The 23,423-nt window shown below is 53.2% G+C and overlaps 1 protein-coding gene across 2 annotated transcripts in view; it reads left to right on the top strand.

The window, feature by feature from the left end:
* The window catches only part of LOC142917329 (uncharacterized), a 28,193-nt gene extending 5,415 nt beyond the window's left edge, over positions 1-22,778 (top strand). For both annotated transcript variants that reach the window (XM_076061964.1, XM_076061965.1), the window contains exons 4-8: positions 5,314-6,760; positions 9,788-9,915; positions 14,754-14,950; positions 17,409-17,921; positions 21,877-22,778. In XM_076061964.1, the coding sequence (XP_075918079.1) occupies positions 5,314-6,760; positions 9,788-9,915; positions 14,754-14,950; positions 17,409-17,921; positions 21,877-21,951 (2,360 nt within the window). In that variant the 3' untranslated portion in view covers positions 21,952-22,778. The remainder of the gene's footprint in view (positions 1-5,313; positions 6,761-9,787; positions 9,916-14,753; positions 14,951-17,408; positions 17,922-21,876) is intronic.
* Positions 22,779-23,423: the final 645 nt, after the last annotated feature.

Raw genomic sequence — 23,423 nt, 5'->3', positions numbered from 1 at the left:
CGGTGTTAGACCAGGTGATGATGACGTCTCACACACGCAGTGTTAGACCAGGTGATGATGACGTCTCACACAGGCGGTGTTAGACCAGGTGATGATGACGTCTCACGCTTGCGGTGTTAGACCAGATGATGATGATGACGTCTCACACTTGCGGTGTTAGACCAGGTGATGATGACGTCTCACACTTGCGGTGTTAGACCAGGTGATGATGACGTCACACACACGGTGTTAGACCATATGATGATGACGTCTCACACTTGCGGTGTTAGACCAGGTGATGATGACGTCTCACACTTGCGGTGTTAGACCAGGTGATGATGATGTCTCACACACGCGGTGTTAGACCAGATGATGATGACGTCTCACACGCTGTGTGAGACCAGGTGATGATGACGTCTCACACTTGCGGTGTTAGACCAGGTGATGATGACGTCTCACACTTGCGGTTTTAGACCAGGTGATGATGATGTCACACACTTGCGGTGTTAGACCAGGTGATGATGACGTCTCACACACGCAGTGTTAGACCAGATGATGATAATGTCTCACACTTGCGGTGTTAGACCAGGTGATGATGACGTCTCACACACGCAGTGTTAGACCAGGTGATGATGACGTCTCACACAGGCGGTGTTAGACCAGGTGATGATGACGTCTCACACTTGCGGTGTTAGACCAGGTGATGATGACGTCTCACACTTGCGGTGTTAGACCAGGTGATGATGACGTCTCACACTTGCGGTGTTAAAGCAGATGATGATGACGTCTCACACTTGCGGTGTTAGACCAGGTGATGATGACGTCTCACACTTGCGGTTTTAGACCAGGTGATGATGATGTCACACACTTGCGGTGTTAGACCAGGTGATGATGACGTCTCACACACGCAGTGTTAGACCAGATGATGATAATGTCTCACACTTGCGGTGTTAGACCAGGTGATGATGACGTCTCACACACGCAGTGTTAGACCAGGTGATGATGACGTCTCACACAGGCGGTGTTAGACCAGGTGATGATGACGTCTCACGCTTGCGGTGTTAGACCAGATGATGATGATGACGTCTCACACTTGCGGTGTTAGACCAGATGATGATGACGTCTCACACTTGTGGCGTTAGACCAGATGATGATGATGACGTCACACACTTGCGGCATTAGACCAGGTGATGATGACGTCTCACACTTGCGGTGTTAGACCAGGTGATGATGACGTCTCACTCTTGCGGTGTTAGACCAGGTGATGATGACGTCTCACACTTGCGGTTTTAGACCAGGTGATGATGATGTCACACACTTGCGGTGTTAGACCAGGTGATGATGACGTCTCACACACGCAGTGTTAGACCAGATGATGATAATGTCTCACACTTGCGGTGTTAGACCAGGTGATGATGACGTCTCACACACGCAGTGTTAGACCAGGTGATGATGACGTCTCACACAGGCGGTGTTAGACCAGGTGATGATGACGTCTCACGCTTGCGGTGTTAGACCAGATGATGATGATGACGTCTCACACTTGCGGTGTTAGACCAGGTGATGATGACGTCTCACACTTGCGGTGTTAGACCAGGTGATGATGACGTCACACACACGGTGTTAGACCATATGATGATGACGTCTCACACTTGCGGTGTTAGACCAGGTGATGATGACGTCTCACACTTGCGGTGTTAGACCAGGTGATGATGATGTCTCACACACGCGGTGTTAGACCAGATGATGATGACGTCTCACACGCTGTGTGAGACCAGGTGATGATGACGTCTCACACTTGCGGTGTTAGACCAGGTGATGATGACGTCTCACACTTGCGGTTTTAGACCAGGTGATGATGATGTCACACACTTGCGGTGTTAGACCAGGTGATGATGACGTCTCACACACGCAGTGTTAGACCAGATGATGATAATGTCTCACACTTGCGGTGTTAGACCAGGTGATGATGACGTCTCACACACGCAGTGTTAGACCAGGTGATGATGACGTCTCACACAGGCGGTGTTAGACCAGGTGATGATGACGTCTCACACTTGCGGTGTTAGACCAGGTGATGATGACGTCTCACACTTGCGGTGTTAGACCAGGTGATGATGACGTCTCACACTTGCGGTGTTAAAGCAGATGATGATGACGTCTCACACTTGCGGTGTTAGACCAGGTGATGATGACGTCTCACACTTGCGGTTTTAGACCAGGTGATGATGATGTCACACACTTGCGGTGTTAGACCAGGTGATGATGACGTCTCACACACGCAGTGTTAGACCAGATGATGATAATGTCTCACACTTGCGGTGTTAGACCAGGTGATGATGACGTCTCACACACGCAGTGTTAGACCAGGTGATGATGACGTCTCACACAGGCGGTGTTAGACCAGGTGATGATGACGTCTCACGCTTGCGGTGTTAGACCAGATGATGATGATGACGTCTCACACTTGCGGTGTTAGACCAGGTGATGATGACGTCTCACACTTGCGATGTTAGACCAGGTGATGATGACGTCACACACACGGTGTTAGACCATATGATGATGACGTCTCACACTTGCGGTGTTAGACCAGGTGATGATGACGTCTCACACTTGCGGTGTTAGACCAGGTGATGATGATGTCTCACACACGCGGTGTTAGACCAGATGATGATGACGTCTCACACGCTGTGTGAGACCAGGTGATGACGACGTCTCACACTTGCGGTGTTAGACCAGATGATGATGACGTCTCACACGCGGTGTTAGACCAGATGATGATGATGACGTCTCACACTTGCGGTGTTAGACCAGGTGATGATGAAGTCTCACACTTGCGGTGTTAGAGCAGATGATGATGACGTCTCACACTTGCGGTGTTAGACCAGGTGATGATGACGTCTCACACTTGCGGTGTTAGACCAGGTGACGATGACGTCTCACACTTGCGGTGTTAGACCAGGTGATTATGACGTCACACACTTGCGGTGTTAGACCAGGTGATGATGACGTCTCACACTTGCGGTGTTAGACCAGGTGATGATGACGTCTCACACTTGCGGTGTTAGACCAGATGATGATGACGTCTCACACTTGCGGTGTTAGACCAGATGATGATGATGACGTCTCACACTTGCGGTGTTAGACCAGGTGATGATGACGTCTCACACTTGCGGTGTTAGACCAGGTGATGATGACGTCTCACACACGCAGTGTTAGACTAGATGATGATGATGTCTCACACTTGCGGTGTTAGACCAGGTGATGATGACGTCTCACACAGGCGGTGTTAGACCAGATGATGTCTCACACTTGCGGTGTTAGACCAGATGATGATGACGTCTCACACTTGCGGTGTTAGACCAGGTGATGATGACGCCAAAAGGCGCAACGTTTTGTCGTGTATGATTGGGGCCAAATGTAGCTGATAGAGGCAAAATAAACATTGAAATTGGTTTAATTTGTTGATCAGGGAAGTCTTCTGTATCTTCCACAATAGACGAAGGGGGAACATTCTCTGTGCCTGCTGCGCAATTTGAACAACCCCCCCCCCCCCCGTAACTTAACCTTAGCGCTGTTTTCAATCACCCGAAGCTGTTAACTGACGAATTTGATCTTAGTATAGGAATAGGTTTTACCCTTTTAACTGGCACAAAAACTGACACCTTTATTCAAGGCATCATGTTTGCAATAACCACAACACAAGCAGTCAAAATGCAAACAAAAGAGACAACTCTGATAATAAAAAGGGTAAAAACTATTACTAGGTTGTAAATGCTCACCCCGAGCCCTCAATACTCTGATAGTACGCTGTTTTTGAGTTGTACGCCTTTTGGCGTCTTCTGGTCCAACACCAGTGGAGACTAGGCTCTAAGAAAAGCCGTCTCGCGTGTGGACCAATCAAATTCAAGGACAGTGCCAATATTATTATCAGAGTTGTCTCTTTTGTTTGCATTTTGACTGCTTGTGCTGTGGTTATTGCAAACATGATGCTTTGAATAAAGGTGTCAGTTTTTCTGCCAGTTAAAAGGGTAAAACCTATTACTATATATTGTTACTGGCAAAGGAGGTCTCATAATGAATTTGATCTTCTCCGATGGACGCTGCTTGATAGCGGAGAGTGAAGAAACGTGAGTGTGGCTGATGCTGTCTGAAGTTACCTAGGAAATAACGAAGAGCAAAGAGAAGCGGTAGAGTTACCAATAAATTGATCAGAGTCTAATTTTATTTTGTCTCAATGTAATGGCAGGGAATATTGACAGAAATAACGTCATCAAACACTTCGCTGCATTTCACTGTAGCACTGCATTAATGGCAGTGAATGTTGCACGATACATTTATTTCGCCCATGGCTAATGTGTAAGAGATTCTCGCAACATTTTTCATATTTGATATATTTTTGTTCAATAACATTGAAAATTGTAAAACGTTTCAAAATACAAAAAAAACTTTTACAATTTAATTTTTGTTATAACAAATTTAATAACATAAAATTCCTAGCAACAATTGTCCATCTTACCTTCCAGAGGTTTTTTTTGGCACACTCACCCACCCACTCAATCACTCACCCACCCACCCACTCACACAGTCACTCACCCACACAGTCATTCACCCACCCACCCACTCACACAGTCACTCACCCACTCAGTCACTCACCCACCCACACAGTCACTCAATCACTCACCCATCCACTCACACAGTCACTCACCCACTCAGTCACTCACTCACCCACTCAATCACTCACCCACCCACCCACACAGTCACTCACCCACTCAGTCACTCACCCACACAGTCACTCACCCACCCACCCACTCAATCACTCACCCACCCACTCACACAGTCACTCACCCACCCACCCACTCAATCACTCACCCACTGACAGAGTCACTTCCCACTCAGTCACTCACCCACCCACTCAATCACTCACCCACCCACCCACTCACACAGTCACTCACCCTCTCAGTCACTCACCCACCCACTCAATCACCCACCCACCCACTCACACAGTCACTCACCCAGTCAGTCACTCACCCACCCACCCACTCAGTCACCCACCCACCCACCCACACAGTCACTCACCCACTCAGTCACTCACCCACCCACTCAATCACCCACCCACCCACCCACTCACACAGTCACTCACCCAGTCAGTAACTCACCCACCCACTCAATCACCCACCCACTCAGTCACTCACCCACTCAGTTACTCACCCACCCACTCAATCACTCACCCACCCACCCACTCACTCACCCACCCACTCAATCACTCACTCACCCACCCACCCACACAGTCACTCACCCACACCCCTGTCTAACTCCCCCCCCCCCCTACAGGAGGCAGCTGGTCGCGCACACGGCAGGGCCATCCCAGCACGACAGGCACCACGGCTTGCTGCTGCCTCATCAGGGGCGGTGACGAGCTCTACGTCGCCCACGTGGGAGACTCGCGAGCCGTCATCGCCCAGCGCCACCCCCGGGGGGGGGGCACCCCCACAGACGGACCCCCCCCCCCTTCAACGCACCCCGTCTATTCATTGGCCCCCCCTTCCTCACTGCGACCCATTTATTCAGCGGGCCCCCCTTCTTCCTTGCGCCCCATTTATTCAGCGGACCCCCCTTCGGACATGGGCCCCCCTTCTGTGAAGGCCCACCTAGCCTGGGACGGAACCCCACCTACGCATGGCCAAGTCGTGGCGGACTTCATAGCGGCCATCGGCCAAGCCGTGGCAACACCGCAACCACCGCCACTGTCACAACCACCACAACTACAACCACAACCACCACTGTCACAACCACCACAACCACAACCACCACTGTCACAACCACCACCACCACTGTCACAACCACCACCACTGTCACAACCACCACAACCACAACCACCACCACTGTCACAACCACCGCCACTGTCACAACCACCACAACTACAACCACAACCACAACCACCACTGTCACAACCACCACAACCACCACCACCGCCACCACCACCACTGTCACAACCACCACCACCACTGTCACAACCACCACCACCACCACTGTCACAACCACCACCACCACCACGGCCACCACTGTCACAACCACCACCACCACCACTGTCACAACCACCACCACCACGGCCACCACCACTGTCACAACCACCACCACTGTCACAACCACCACCACCACCACCACGGCCACCACTGTCACAACCACCACCACTGTCACAATCACCACCACCACCACGGCCACCACCACTGTCACAACCACCATCACCACCACCACGGCCACCACCTCTGTCACAACCACCACCACCACTGTCACAACCACCACCACTGTCACAACCACCATCACCACCGCCACCACCACCACTGTCACAACCACCACCACTACAACCACCGCCACCACCACGGCCACCACTGTCACAACCACCACCACCACTGTCACAACCACCACCACCACTGTCACAACCACCACCACCACTGTCACAACCACCGCCACCACCACGGCCACCACTGTCACAACCACCACCACCACCGCCCCGGCAGGAGGTGGACAAGGAGGAGGTGGTGGACGAGGTGGAAGAGGAGGAGGTGGACAAGGAGGTGGTGGTGGACAAGGAGGTGGATAAGGTGGTGGAGGTGGACGAGGTGGTGGAGGAGGTGGACGAGGTGGTGGATGAGGAGGTGGACGAGGTGGAGGAGGAGGTGGTGGACGAGGTGGTGCCGCTACTTGCCGTGGCGTTGACGCGCGACCACAAGCCGGAGGATCCAGTGGAGAGGGAACGCATCGAGAGGCTGGGCGGGCGGTAAGACATTCGTGTGTATGTGTGTGTGTGCCTATGATACCATCAGTAGGCCTGGGCTCTGGGTCGTTCTTCGTGCTTTTGGAGTACCTGACCCTCTGCTCACGATCATTAAGGACCTTCATGATGGTGAGCGGGCCCGGGTAAAACTACGTGGCCGGGAGTCAGAGCCATTCCCTGTACACCTTGGGGTGCGACAGGGATGTCCTCTGGCTCCCACATTATTTAACATCTATTTTGACCGCGTAGTTCGTGAAGCCTTCAATAGCTGTACCGGGGGAATCTCCATATGGTACAGATATAATGGGAGGCTGATCGATGCCCGGGTGCGGTCAAGGGATGGCTCCCTATTGCTCAACCACGTTATGTCTGCTGATTTGGTAATAGCTGCTCATTCAGAGGAGGAGTTGGAGACGCTGCTGCTGAGACTGGAGCGTGCCACTAAGAGGTGGGGCCTTACCATCAGCCCCACCAAAACTAAGCACCTGCCTGGGTATTTTGTACCATCGGACACTCCACCCCCACAACTCCCTATCAGGGATGGGGCAGTTGTGGAGAGTGTGGAGAGTTTCCCATACCTGGGCAGTGTGCTTATGACTGGCTCCAGTTTAACAGCAGAGGTCTCACTCCGAATCAGTCGAGCAGCAATATCTTTTCATCGGTTGCGTAACGCTGTGTGGAAGCTACCTGGTTTGTCGCTCCGCACTAAGCTTCAGGTCTTCTCGGCCACGGTCATTCCCTCCCTTCTATACGCTTGCGAAACATGGACCCCCCTAATGGAACATCTTCGCCGGTGTGAAACATTTAGGCTGGCCTGCCTACGATCCATCCTGGGTTTAACCAGACTGGATTGTGTGAGGAGCTCACAAATCCTTGAAAGATCTGGACAAGGTCCCATCGGTGAGCTCCTCCGGCGGGCAAGGCTGCGATGGCTGGGTCATGTAGCCCGCATGCCCAGCCACCTCATACCGAAACAGCTTTTGTTCGGCCAGATTGAGGGGGCTAAGCGGGCGCGGCACGGGCTAGAGAAGAGATGGAGTGATGTGGTACAAGAGGACGTGGAGCTGAGTGGACTTGCCGATGACTGGTACCAGCGGTGTCAAGATCGGCCTCTGTGGAGGAGGCTCGTGAAGGACGCTACTGGGCAGTTGGAGGCAGTCGCCCACCAACAACAACGGAGGGCAGAGGAGCGACGCTCACAACAACGAGCGGAGCGCCGGGTGGCTAAAGCACAGCAGGTTGGCACAGTAGGGGGCACAGGTGCTGCATCAGCCAGTCATCTCAGTCAGTCGACCCGTGGCACCTGGGTCTGCCCCGTGACCTCCTGCCAGCGGGCGTTCGACACTTCACGTGGCCTCAGGGTGCACATAGCCTGGCACAAGCGTCGTGGTGACGTCACCGCCACTTAGTGGCAAATGGCGGTTGTTGTTCTTGTGTATGTGTGTGTGTGTATGTGTATGTGTGTGTGTATGTGTGTGTATGTGTGTGTGTCTGTGTGTGTATGTGTGTGTCTGTGTGTGTGTGTGTGTATGTGTGTGTGTATGTGTGTCTGTGTGTGTGTATGTGTATAATACCCAGGCACCTGCCTGGGTATTTTGTACCATCGGACACTCCACCCCCACAACTCCCAATCGGTGATGGGGCAGTTGTGGAGAGAGTGGAGAGTTTCCCATACCTGGGCAGTGTGCTTATGACCGGCTCTAGTTTAACAGCAGAGGTCTCACTCCGAATCAGTCCAGCGACAATATATTTTCATCGGTTGTGTAACGCTGTGTGGAAGCTACCTGGTCTGTCGCTCCACAGTAAGCTTCAGGTCTTCTCGGCCACGGTCATTCCCTCCCTTCTCTACGCTTGCGAAACGTGGACCCCCCTAATGGAACATCTTCGCCGGTGTGAAACATTTAGGCTGGCCTGCCTACGATCCATCCTGGGTTTAACCAGGCTGGATTGTAGTGAGGAGCTCACAAATCCTTGAAAGATCTGGGCAAGGCACCATCGGTGAGCTCCTCCGGCAGGCAAGGCTGCGATGGCTGGGTCATGTAGCCCGCATGACCAGCCACCGCATGCCGAAACAGCTTTTGTTCGGCCGGATTGAGGGGGCTAAACGAGCTCGGCACGGGCTAGAGAAGAGATGGAGTGATGTGGTACAGGAGGACGTGGAGCTGAGTGGACTTGCCGATGACTGGTGCCAGCGGTGTCAAGATCGGCCTCTGTGGAGGAGGCTTGTGAAGGACGCTTCTGGGCAGTTGGAGGCAGTCGCCCTCCAACAACAACGGAGGGCGGAGGAGCGACGCTCACAACAACGAGCGGAACGCCGGGTGGCTAAAGCACAGCAGGTTGCCACAGTAGGGGGCACAGGTGGTGCATCAGCCAGTCGTCTCAATCAGTCGACCCGTGGCACCTGGGTCTGCCCCGTGACCTCCTGCCCGCGGGCGTTCGACACTTCACGTGGCCTCAGGGTGCACATAGCCTGGCACAAGCGTTGTGGTGACGTCATCGCCACTTAGTGGCGAATGGCGGTTGTTGTTGTGTGTGTGTATATATGTGTGTGTATGTGTGTGTGTATGTGTGTATGGGTGTATGGGGAGGAGTAGTGTAGTGGTTAGCGCGCTGTGCTACGAACCTGATGACCCGGGTTCGATTCCCGCTCACAGCCAACACCAGTCACGATTATCTGAACCGGTCCAGGGCCTCCCCTAGGTCGACTAAGCCTCAAATGAATACCTGGTACGGTGTGTAAACATCGCCACTAGGGAGACAAAGGCGGCCGGGCGTGGTGCTGGGCACCCACCCCCTCGTGTACCGTTCCGGCCTCCGTAGGTGCTGCTCGCTAACAGCACTTGCCCCTACAGTCTGTTACAGGCTACACGGGGGATCTTTGTGTGTGCTCGCTAACAGCACTTGCCCCTACAGTCTGTTACAGGCTACACGGGGGATCTTTGTCTTTGTGTGTGCTCGCTAACAGCACTTGCCCGTACAGTCTGTTAAGGCTACACGGGGGATCTTTGTCTTTGTGTGTCTGCCCACCAGGGTGATGAGGAAGCCAGGGGGGCCTTGCCGTGTGGCCTGGAGGAGGCCCCTTGTGGCTCACTGCGGCCCTGGGCAGCAAAGCTCAGCCACGGAGGACATCCCCTTCCTGGCCGTGTCACGCTCCCTCGGTACACACACACACACCTACACACACACCTACACACACACCTATACACACCTACACACATACACCTACACACACACCTACACACACACCTACACACACCTACACACACACACACCTACACACACACACCTACACACACACACACACCTACACACACACACAGCTACACACACACCTATACACACACCTACACAACAACAACAACAACCGCCATTCGCCACTAAGTGGCGGTGACGTCACCACGATGCTTGTGCCAGGCTATGTGCACCCTGAGGCCACGTGAAGTGTCGAACGCCCGCTGGCAGGAGGTCACGGGGCAGACCCAGGTGCCACGGGTCGACTGACTGAGATGACTGGCTGATGCACCACCTGTGCCCCCTACTGTGCCAACCTGCTGTGCTTTAGCCACCCGGCGCTCCGCTCGTTGTTCTGAGCGTCGCTCCTCTGCCCTCCATTGTTGTTGGAGAGCGACTACCTCCAACTGCCCAGTAGCATCCTTCACGAGCCTCCTCCACAGAGGCCGATCTTGACACCGCTGGTACCAGTCATCGGCAAGTCCACTCAGCTCCACCTCCTCCTGTACCACATCACTCCATCTCTTCTCTAGCCCGTGCCGCGCTCGTTTAGCCCCCTCAATCCGGCCGAACAAAAGCTGTTTCGGCATGCGGTGGCTGGGCATGCGGGCTACATGACCCAGCCATCGCAGCCTTGCCCGCCGGAGGAGCTCACCGATGGTGCCTTGCCCAGATCTTTCAAGGATTTGTGAGCTCCTCACACAATCCAGCCTGGTTAAACCCAGGATGGATCGTAGGCAGGCCAGCCTAAATGTTTCACACCAGCGAAGATGTTCCATTAGGGGGGTCCACGTTTCGCAAGCGTAGAGAAGGGAGGGAATGACTGTGGCCGAGAAGACTTGACGCTTAGTGCGGAGCGACAGACTAGGTAGCTTCCACACAGCGTTACGCAACCGATGAAAAGATATTGCCGCTCGACTGATTCGGAGTGAGACCTCTGCTGTTAAACTGGAGCCGGTCATAAGCACACTGCCCAGGTATGGGAAACTCTCCACTCTCTCCACAACTGCCCCATCACCGATTGGGAGTTGTGGGGGTGGAGTGTCCGCTGGTACAAAATACCCAGGCAGGTGCTTAGTTTTGGTGGGGCTGATGGTAAAGCCTCACCTCTTAGTGGCACGCTCCAGTCTCAGCAGCAGCGTCTCCAACTCCTCCTCTGAATGAGCAGCTATTACCAAATCATCAGCATACATGACGTGGTTGAGCAATAAGGAGCCATCCCTTGACCGCACCCGGGCATCGATCAGCCTACCATTATATATGTACCATATGGAGATTCCCCCGGTACAGCTATTGAAGGCTTCACGAACTACATGGTCAAAATAGATGTTAAATAATGTGGGAGCCAGAGGACATCCCTGTCGCACCCCAAGGTGTACAGGGAATGGCTCTGACTCCCGGCCACGTAGTTTTACCCGGGCCCGCTCACCATCATGAAGGTCCTTAATGATCGTGAGCAGAGGGTCAGGTACTCCAAAAGCATGAAGAACAACCCAGAGCCCAGGTCTACTGATGGTATCATAGGCCTTGACCAGGTCAAGAAAGCAGATATGTAGGTCTTTTTGGAATTCCCTACACCTCTGCTGTAGCAGACGGACAGAAAATATGGCATCTTTGCAGGACCGCCCTTTCCTGAAACCGCATTGGGGCTCCGCAAGCCTCTCCTCAGCGTGCCTGGCAAGGCGATGTTGAATAATCCTTGCCAGGACCTTTCCCGGCACACTGTAGTTGTTACAGTCTGTGCGGTCCCACTTCTTAAAAAGGGGGACCACCAGGGCATCCTTCCAATCCTGCGGACCCCGTCCAGTGGTCCAGACTGTTGTTATGATGTCATATAGGGCAGTCTGTGCACAAACGCCGCCCTCCCTCAGCATTTCGCTTGGGAGATCATCTCTGCCCGCTGCCTTTCCTGGTCTCAGACTCCAGATCGCCTTCAGTACTTCCTCAACAGATGGCACCTTAGCCAGCCACTCACAGGGGGTGACTTCTTCCAATATTTGAGGCACCGTAGCCTCAGCAGGGTCATCCTCACTTTGTGCCACGATGTTTTCCCGATTGAGGGATTTTCCCTCCCCCAGGACCTCACAGAAATGCTCAGCAAATCTGCAAACCTGTTCCTGGGGGTCGAAGATTGGGTCACCGTTTTTTTTCCTAATGATGGTAATAGGTGTGGCGCTGCAGATTACTTTTTTGATGGAGTTAAATAGAGATTTGTGATCACGGGCCACTGAGGCAGACTCCATCTCCTCAGCAACCCGCGACCACCACCCATCCTTGCAGCACCTCATGGCTCTCCGAACCTCCGAGCGAAGGCTGCGGTAAGCCTCCTCATTCTCTGACATGGGATTCTGTAACTGATGACAGTGGGCCTGTCGTTTTTTCTCAACCATCCTGAACACCTCCTCTGTCAGCCAGGGTCTCTGGGGAGGTCTGGACCGCGTACCCAAAGCAGCCATTGCAGCTGCATGAGTCACAGTCCTAAACCTCGCCCATTTACCCTCGACATCAGGAGGAGTCGGGGACGATGCCAATCCCAGCCGCAAGCGATGATGAAATTCTCGCTTGCAACTTTCATCAGATAACTGAGACCAGGCCACTTTAGGTTGGAATGGGGTCCTGGGTGTACACCCACCACCGGAGTTGAAGAATAGCAGGCACATCTTACAGATGACTAGTCGGATGGTCAGAAGGCAGATCAGCTCCACGGTAGGTCCTGGTGTCAAGGACATGGGCTCGCATCCGCTGGTCCGTCACTATCTAGTCCAGCAGATGTTCTTGCTTGGACTCGGCATGCATCCATGATGTTGTGTGGATGCGCCGATGCCGGAACAGCGTGTTGGTAATTACTAGCCCATGGGCTGCACAAAAATCTAGCAGCCTTCTACCGTTGTTATTGAGCTGATCTGGCCCATGCCCTCCAATCACTCCAGACCAGGTGCCAGTATCATGACCAACTCGGGCATTGAAGTCACCCAACATGATGACTCTATCCCGAGGGGCCACTTTAGCCAGCACCTGTGACAGGAGGTCATAGAAGTCATCTGACTCATCGGCTTTGCCTGCATCCCTCCACGGATGTTCATCTTCGGTGGGGGCATAAGTAACCACGACCACCATTCCTCGCCTCCAGTTGATGGGAAGGCGAGCCCAAAGTAGCCTGGGACTTACAGCTTCCCACACCTCACCGCCATGTTCCCACGCCCCTTTATTCTTTTGTTCAAAAGAAGAGCCACACCCTGTTGTTTGGCAGTCTGCTGCCCCGAGTAGAGGACTGTCCACCCCTCATAGTGGCAGGAGCCAGAGCCGGTCCACCGGACCTCCTGAATGCCACATAGATCCAGGCGGTACCGGTCCAGCTCCCGACAGAGGAGTGGCAGCCTCTCCTCCGCAGTGAGTGTTCGAACATTCCACGTGGCCACCCGTAGTGGTTTTTCGTTGTTTCTGGAGGAGCCCCGAGGGTAGATATTCAATCTCCTGGCTCCGCCAATTGGGGTTTGGCCAGGAGACGTCATAGACGCCTGGCCTCCCGGGGCCTCCGGCACAAGCTTATTAGTAATATATTCTTAATTCGTGGTTTAGTGGTAATTAATTGAAGGTGGAGGGGTTACCAGCCCCTCGCATCCATCCAGAGCCCCCGTTTAGCCCCTGTGTGTGTATGTAGAGGAGCCAATCAAAATTGGACCTCCCCCCACAGCACTGTCCACGACAGAGTTGCCCGTCCGGCACACACACCTACACACACACCTACACACACCTACACACACACCTATACACACACCTACACACACCTACACACACCCCTACACACACACCTACACACACCTACACACACACCTACACACACACACCTACACACACACACTTACACACACACACCTACACACACACCTACACACACCTACACACACACCTACACACACACACACCTATACACACCCGTGGCACCTCCTGGCGACCTCCTGCCAGCGGGCATTCGACACTTCATCTGGCGTTAAAAGTGCACGTAGCCTGGCACAGGCGCCCTGGTTATGTCATCGCCACCTAATGGCGAATGGCGGTTGTTGTGAAACGTGTGTTCATGTATATGTGTGTGTACGCATAGGTGTGTTTACGTGTGTGTTTACGAGTGTGTGTACATGTGTGTACGTGTTTGTGTGTACGTGTGTGTGTGTACGTGTGTGTGTACGTGTGTGTACGTGTGTGTGTACGTGTGTGTACGTGTGTGTGTGTGTACGTGTGTGCGTGTGTGTGTACGTGTGTACGTGTGTGTGTACGTGTGTCCGTGTGTGTACGTGTCCATGTGTGTGCGTACGTGTGTACGTGTGTGTGTACGTGTGTGTACGTGTGTGTGTACGTGTGTAAGTGTGTGTGTACGTGTGTGTACGTGTGTGTGTGTATGTGTGTGTGTACGTGTGTGTGTACGTGTGTGTACGTGTGTGTGTGTACGTGTGTGTGTGTGTACGTGTGTGTGTGTACGTGTGTGAGTGTGTACGTGTGTGTGTGTACGTGTGTGTGTGTACGTGTGCACGTGTGCGTGTGTGTACGTGTGTGTGTGTGTACGTGTGTGTGAGTGTGTACGTGTGTGAGTGTGTACGTGTGTGAGTGTGTGTGTGTACGTGTGTACGTGTGTGTGTACGTGTGGGTGTGTGTACGTGTGTGTGTACGTGTGTGTGTGTGGTACGTGTGTGTGTGTACGTATGTGTGTGTACGTGTGTGTGTACGTGTGTGTGTGTGTACGTGTGTGTGTGTTGGCGATATCCCACAGGGGACCTCTGGAGCTACGACTTTGCGAGCGCCCAGTTTGTGGTCTCCCCCGAGCCGGACGTCAGCGCCTACAGGCTGGACCCAGGGCACCACCGCTACCTGGTGCTGGCCACCGACGGAGTCTGGGATGTCCTCACGCCCACAGAGGCCGTGGCGCTCTGTCATCGTGCGGACGCACAGCAGCAGCAGCGAGCACGGGCACGTCTACATACACACACACACGTCTACATAGACACAAACGTCTACATACACACACACACGTCTACATACATACACACACACGTCTACATACACTCACACACGTCTACATACACGCACACACATATACACACACACACGTCTACATACACACACACACACGTCTACATACACACACACACATATACACACACGTATACATACACACACACACACGTCTACATACACACACACGTCTACATACACACATACGTCTACATGCACACACACACACACGTCTACATACACACACACGTCTACATACACACACACACGTCTACATACACACACACGCCTACATACACACACGTCTACATACACACACACTATACACTTACACACGTCTACATACACACACACACGTTTACACACACACACGTCTACATACACACACGTCTACATACACACACACACGTCTACATACACACACACGTCTACATACACACGTCTACATACACACACGTCTACATACACACACACACGTCTACATACACACACACGTCTACATACACACGTCTACACACACACACGTCTACATACACACACACGTCTACACACACACACACGTCTACACACACACACTATACATACACACACACACACGTCTACATACACGCACACACGTCTACATATACACACACGTCTACATACACACACACATCTACATACACACACACACACGTCTACATACACACACACACGTCTACATACACACACACACGTCTACATACACACAAACGTCTACATACACACACACACGTCTACATACACACACACACATCTACATACACACACACACGTCTACATACACACACACACGTCTACATACACACACACACGTCTACATACACACACACGTCTACATACACACACGTCTACATGCACACACACACACGTCTACATACACACACACGTCTACATACACACACACACACGTCTACACACACACACACGCCTACATACACACACACACGTCTACATACACACACACACACGTCTACATACACACACACTATACACTTACACACGTCTACATACACACACACACGTTTACACACACACACACGTCTACATACACACACACACTATATATACACACACACACACGTCTACATACACACACACGTCTACATACACACGTCTACACACACACACGTCTACATACACACACACGCGTCTACATACGCACACACGTCTACATACACACACGTCTACATACACACACACGTCTACATATACACACACGTCTACATACACACACACACGTCTACACACACACACACACGTCTACATACACACACACACGTCTACATACACACACACGCGTCTACATACGCACACACGTCTACATACACACACGTCTACATACACACACACGTCTACATATACACACACGTCTACATACACACACACACGTCTACATACACGCACACACGTCTACATACACACACACACGTCTACATACACACACACACACGTCTACATACACACACACGCGTCTACATACGCACACACGTCTACATACACACACGTCTACATACACACACACGTCTACACACACACACTATACATACACACACACACGTCTACATACACGCACACACGTCTACATACACACACACACATCTACATACACACACACACGTCTACATACACTCACACACGTCTAAATACACGCACACACGTCTACATACACACACACACGTCTACATACACACACACACACGTCTACATACACACACATATACACACACGTCTACATACACACACACACGTCTACATACACACACACGTCTACATACACACACACGTCTACATACACACACACACGTCTACACACACACACGCCTACATACACACACACACGTCTACATACACACACACACGTCTACATACACACACACTATACACTTACACACGTCTACATACACACACACACGTCTACATACACACACACGTCTACACACACACACTATACATACACACACACACGTCTACATACACGCACACACGTCTACATACACACACACATCTACATACACACACACACGTCTACATACACACACACACGTCTACATACACACACACACGTCTACATCCACACACACACATCTACACACACACACGTCTACATACACACACACACACGTCTACATACACACACACGTCTACATACACACGTCTACACACACACACGTCTGCATACACACACACACGTCTACACACACACACTATACATACACACACACACGTCTACATACACGCACATACGTCTACATACACACACACATCTACATACACACACACACGTCTACATACACACACACACGTCTACATACACACACACACGTCTACATCCACACACACACATCTACACACACACACACGTCTACATGCACTTACACGTCTCATCCTGCAGGCCAGCGGTGGTGGTGGTGCCGGTGGTGGTGGTGGTGATGTCGGTGGTGGTGCCGGTGGTTGTGCTGGTGGTGGTGCCGGTGGTTGTGCTGCTGGTGGTGCCGGTTGTTGTGCCGGTGGTGCCAGCAGCAGCAGCAGCGGTGTAGACCTGACGCTGGCGCAGGCGCTGGTGGCGGAGGCGCTGTCCCGCTGGCACCGGCTCGGCACCAAGGCCGACAACGTGAGCGCCGTGGTGGCGCGGCTGTGCCCGTCGGCGGCGTCGCCGGCGCCCCGGCTCGGTGCCGACGGCGCCGCCGGCGCCGTGCTCGTTGCCGGCGGAGGAGGAATGGTCGCTGGTGGTAGTGGTGGTGGCGCCGTCCGTGCGTCAGCCCTGGCCAGGAGTGGAACCGAGGTTCTACGAGGGCCGGGCACCGAGGAGCTACCCAGCAACAACAGCAGCAGCAGCAACAACAACAGCAACAGCAGCAGCGGCAACAGCAGCAGTGGGAAGTTCACTCCACTGCTGGCTGACCTGGTGAGGGCACCGTCACGATGCGTGGTGTGTGTGTGTGTACATGTGTATGTGTGTATGTGTGTGCGTGTGTACGTGTGTTTGTGTGTATGTGTATTTGTGTGCGTGTGTATGTGTGTTTGTGTGTATGTGTGCGTGTTTGTGTGTGTGTACGTGTGCGTGTGTGTGCGTGTGTTTGTGCGTGTGTGTACGTGTGTTTGTGTGTATGTGTGTACGTGTGTGTGTGTTTGTGTGTATGTGTGCGTGTTTGTGTGTGTACGTGTGTGTGTATATGTGTTTATGTGTGTTTGTGTGTATGTGTGCGTGTTTGTGTGTGTACGTGTGTGTGTGTGTATATGTGTTTGTGTGTGTATGTGTTTGTGTGTATGTGTGTTTGTGTGTATGTGTGTGTGTTTGTGTGTACGTGTGTGTGTGTGTGTGGATGTGTACGTGTGTGTGTACGTGTGTTTGTCTGTAAGTGTGCGTGTGTTTGTCTGTCCAGCGAAACGATCCCCTACCTCATTGGTGTCGGACGGTAATGCTGTGACTCTGTGTGTGGTGAGTCTATGGGTCTTTGTGTGTGGTGAGTCTATGGGTCTCTGTGTGAGTGAGTCTATGGGTCTCTGTGTGTGGTGAGTCTATGGGTCTCTGTGTGTGGTGAGTCTATGGGTCTCTGTGTGTTGTGAGTCTATGGGTCTCTGTGTGTGGTGAGTCTCTGGGTCTCTGTGTGTGGTGAGTCTATGGGTCTCTGTGTGTGATGAGTCTATGGGTCTCTGTGTGTGGTGAGTCTATGGGTCTCTGTGTGTGGTGAGTCTATGGGTCTCTGTGTGTGCTGAGTCTATGGGTCTCTGTGTGTGGTGAGTCTATGGGTCTCTGTGTGTGGTGAGTCTATGGGTCTCTGTGTGTGGTGAGTCTATGGGTCTCTGTGTGTGGTGAGTCTATGGGTCTCTGTGTGTGGTGAGTCTATGGGTCTCTGTGTGTGGTGAGTCTATGGTTCTCTGTGTGGTGAGTCTATGGGTCTCTGTGTGTGGTGAGTCTATGGGTCTCTGTGTGTGGTGAGTCTGTGGGTCTCTGTGTGGTGAGTCTATGGGTCTCTGTGTGTGGTGAGTCTATGGGTCTCTGTGTGTGGTGAGTATATGGGTCTCTATGTGTGGTGAGTCTATGGGTCTCTGTGTGTGGTGAGTCTATGGGTCTCTGTGTGAGTGAGTCTATGGGTCTCTGTGTGTGGTGAGTCTATGGGTCTATGTGTGTGGTGAGTCTATGGGTCTCTGTGTGTTGTGAGTCTATGGGTCTCTGTGTGTGGTGAGTCTCTGGGTCTCTGTGTGTGGTGAGTCTATGGGTCTCTGTGTGTGATGAGTCTATGGGTCTCTGTGTGTGGTGAGTCTATGGGTCTCTGTGTGTGGTGAGTCTATGGGTCTCTGTGTGTGCTGAGTCTATGGGTCTCTGTGTGTGGTGAGTCTATGGGTCTCTGTGTGTGGTGAGTCTATGGGTCTCTGTGTGTGGTGAGTCTATGGGTCTCTGTGTGTGGTGAGTCTATGGGTCTCTGTGTGTGGTGAGTCTATGGTTCTCTGTGTGGTGAGTCTATGGGTCTCTGTGTGTGGTGAGTCTATGGGTCTCTGTGTGTGGTGAGTCTGTGGGTCTCTGTGTGGTGAGTCTATGGGTCTCTGTGTGTGGTGAGTCTATGGGTCTCTGTGTGTGGTGAGTATATGGGTCTCTATGTGTGGTGAGTCTATGGGTCTCTGTGTGTGGTGAGTCTATGGGTCTCTGTGTGATGAGTCTATGGGTCTCTGTGTGTGGTGAGTCTATGGGTCTCTGTGTGTGGTGAGTCTGTGGGTCTCTGTGTGTGGTGAGTCTATGGGTCTCTGTGTGTGGTGAGTCTATGGGTCTCTGTGTGTGGTGAGTCTATGGGTCTCTGTGTGTGGTGAGTCTATGAGTCTCTGTGTGTGGTGAGTCTATGGGTCTCTGTGTGTGGTGAGTCTATGGGTCTCTGTGTGTGGTGAGTCTATGAGTCTCTGTGTGTGGTGAGTCTATGGGTCTCTGTGTGTGGTGAGTCTATGGGTCTCTGTGTGTGGTGAGTCTATGAGTCTCTGTGTGTGGTGAGTCTATGGGTCTCTGTGTGTGGTGAGTCTATGGGTCTCTGTGTGTGGTGAGTCTATGGGTCTCTGTGTGTCATGAGTCTGTGGGTCTCTGTGTGTGGTGAGTCTATGGGTCTCTGTGTGTGGTGAGTCTATGGGTCTCTGTGTGTGGTGAGTCTATGGGTCTCTGTGTGTGGTGAGTCTATGAGTCTCTGTGTGTGGTGAGTCTATGGGTCTCTGTGTGTGGTGAGTCTATGGGTCTCTGTGTGTGGTGAGTCTATGGGTCTCTGTGTGTGATGAGTCTGTGGGTCTCTGTGTGTGGTGAGTCTATGGGTCTCTGTGTGTGGTGAGTCTATGGGTCTCTGTGTGTGGTGAGTCTATGGGTCTCTGTGTGGTGAGTCTATGGGTCTCTGTGTGTGGTGAGTCTATGGGTCTCTGTGTGTGGTGAGTCTATGGGTCTCTGTGTGGTGAGTCTGTGGGTCTCTGTGTGTGGTGAGTCTATGGGTCTCTGTGTGTGGTGAGTCTGTGGGTCTCTGTGTGGTGAGTCTATGGGTCTCTGTGTGTGGTGAGTCTATGAGTCTCTGTGTGTGGTGAGTCTATGGGTCTCTGTGTGTGGTGAGTCTATGAGTCTCTGTGTGTGGTGAGTCTATGGGTCTCTGTGTGTGGTGAGTCTATGGGTCTCTGTGTGTGGTGAGTCTATGGGTCTCTGTGTAGTGAGTCTGTGGGTCTCTGTGTGATGAGTCTGTGGGTCTCTGTGTGTGGTGAGTCTATGGGTCTCTGTGTGTGGTGAGTCTATGGGTCTCTGTGTGTGGTGAGTCTATGGGTCTCTGTGTGTGGTGAGTCTATGAGTCTCTGTGTGTGGTGAGTCTATGGGTCTCTGTGTGTGGTGAGTCTATGGGTCTCTGTGTGTGGTGAGTCTATGAGTCTCTGTGTGTGGTGAGTCTATGGGTCTCTGTGTGTGGTGAGTCTATGGGTCTCTGTGTGTGGTGAGTCTATGAGTCTCTGTGTGTGGTGAGTCTATGGGTCTCTGTGTGTGGTGAGTCTATGGGTCTCTGTGTGTGGTGAGTCTATGGGTCTCTGTGTGTCATGAGTCTGTGGGTCTCTGTGTGTGGTGAGTCTATGGGTCTCTGTGTGTGGTGAGTCTATGGGTCTCTGTGTGTGGTGAGTCTATGGGTCTCTGTGTGTGGTGAGTCTATGAGTCTCTGTGTGTGGTGAGTCTATGGGTCTCTGTGTGTGGTGAGTCTATGGGTCTCTGTGTGTGGTGAGTCTATGGGTCTCTGTGTGTGATGAGTCTGTGGGTCTCTGTGTGTGGTGAGTCTATGGGTCTCTGTGTGTGGTGAGTCTATGGGTCTCTGTGTGTGGTGAGTCTATGGGTCTCTGTGTGGTGAGTCTATGGGTCTCTGTGTGTGGTGAGTCTATGGGTCTCTGTGTGTGGTGAGTCTATGGGTCTCTGTGTGGTGAGTCTGTGGGTCTCTGTGTGTGGTGAGTCTATGGGTCTCTGTGTGTGGTGAGTCTGTGGGTCTCTGTGTGGTGAGTCTATGGGTCTCTGTGTGTGGTGAGTCTATGAGTCTCTGTGTGTGGTGAGTCTATGGGTCTCTGTGTGTGGTGAGTCTATGAGTCTCTGTGTGTGGTGAGTCTATGGGTCTCTGTGTGTGGTGAGTCTATGGGTCTCTGTGTGTGGTGAGTCTATGGGTCTCTGTGTAGTGAGTCTGTGGGTCTCTGTGTGATGAGTCTATGGGTCTCTGTGTGTGGTGAGTCTATGGGTCTCTGTGTGTGGTGAGTCTATGGGTCTCTGTGTGTGGTGAGTCTATGGGTCTCGGTGTGTGGTGAGTCTATGGGTCTCTATGTGTGGTGAGTCTTTGGGTCTCTGTGTGTGGGTAACTCCCCACCCCCTCCCTTTCCAGGGCTGCAGCCAGGAGGAGATTCCCAGCAAGCGCAGCCGCAGGAGCGGTCCTCACGAGGGCACCGCCTCAGACTAGCACCTCAGACTAGCGCCGCAGACTAGTACCTCAGACTAGCGCCTCAGACTAGCACCTCAGACTAGCGCCTCAGACTAGCGCCTCAGACTAGCGCCTCAGACTGGTGCCTCAGACTAGCACCTCAGACTGGCGCCTCAGACTAGCGCCTTGGACTAGCGCCTCAGACTAGTGCCTCAGACTAGTGCCTCAGACTAGCGCCTCAGACTGGTGCCTCAGACTAGCACCTCAGACTAGCGCCTCAGACTAGCGCCTCAGACTTGCGCCTCAGCCCAGCGCCTCAGACTAGCGCCTCAGACTAGCGGGGACCCCGGTAGAGGGACCCTGGGACCCTGGTAGAGGGACCCTGGTAGAGGGACCCTAGTAGTGGGACCCTGGTAGAGGGACCCTGGTAGAGGGACCCTGGTAGTGGGACCCTGGTAGAGGGACCCCGGTAGAGGGACCCCGGTAGAGGGACCCTGGTAGGGGGACCCTGGTAGAGGCCTGGTAGTGGGACCCTGGTAGTGGGACCCTGGTAGTGGGACCCTGGTAGTAGGACCCTGGTAGAGGGACTCCGGTAGAGGGACCCTGGTAGTGGGACCCCGGTAGAGGGACCCCGGTAGAGGGACCCTGGTAGAGGGACCCTGGTAGAGGGACCCTGGTAGTGGGACCCTGGTAGAGGGACCCCGGTAGAGGGACCCCGGTAGAGGGACCCTGGTAGAGGGACCCTGGTAGAGGGTCCCTGGTAGAGGGACCCTGGTAGAGGGACCTTGGTAGTGGGACCCTGGTAGAGGGACCCTGGTAGAGGGACCTGGTAGAGGGACCCCAGTAGAGGGACCCTGGTAGAGGGACCCCGGTAGAGGGACCCTGGTAGAGGGACCCTGGTAGAGGGACCCTGGTAGAGGGACCCTGGTAGTGGGACCCTGGTAGAGGGACCCTGGTAGAGGGACCCCGGTAGAGGGACCCTGGTAGGGGGACCCTGGTAGAGGGACCCTGGTAGAGGGACCCTGGTAGAGGGACCCTGGTAGTGGGACCCCAGTAGAAGGACCCCGGTAGAGGGACCCCGGTAGAGGGACCCTGGTAGAGGGATCCTGGTAGAGGCCTGGTAGTGGGACCCTGGTAGTGGGACCCTGGTAGAGGGACCCTGGTAGAGGGACCCTGGTAGAGGGACCCCGGTAGAGGGACCCCGGTAGAGGGACCCTGGTAGAGGGACCCTGGTAGAGGGACCCTGGTAGTGGGACCCTGGTAGAGGGACCCTGGTAGAGGGACCCTGGTAGAGGGACCCTGGTAGTGGGACCCTGGTAGAGGGACCCTGGTAGAGGGACCCTGGTAGAGGGACCTCGGTAGAGGGACCCTGGTAGAGGGACCCTGGTAGAGGGACCCTGGTAGTGGGACCCCAGTAGAGGGACCCTGGTAGAGGGACCCTGGTAGTGGGACCCCAGTAGAGGGACCCCGGTAGAGGGACCCCGGTAGAGGGACCCTGGTAGAGGGATCCT

This window comes from Petromyzon marinus, unplaced genomic scaffold (assembly GCF_048934315.1).
Source record: "Petromyzon marinus isolate PM22_M1 ecotype Great Lakes invasive population unplaced genomic scaffold, UKy_Petmar_22M1.pri1.0 PM_G_Scaffold_46, whole genome shotgun sequence".
NCBI lineage: Eukaryota > Metazoa > Chordata > Hyperoartia > Petromyzontiformes > Petromyzontidae > Petromyzon > Petromyzon marinus.
Note: the sequence above shows the minus strand (reverse complement) of the source record. Positions and strands in the feature narration are given on the sequence as shown.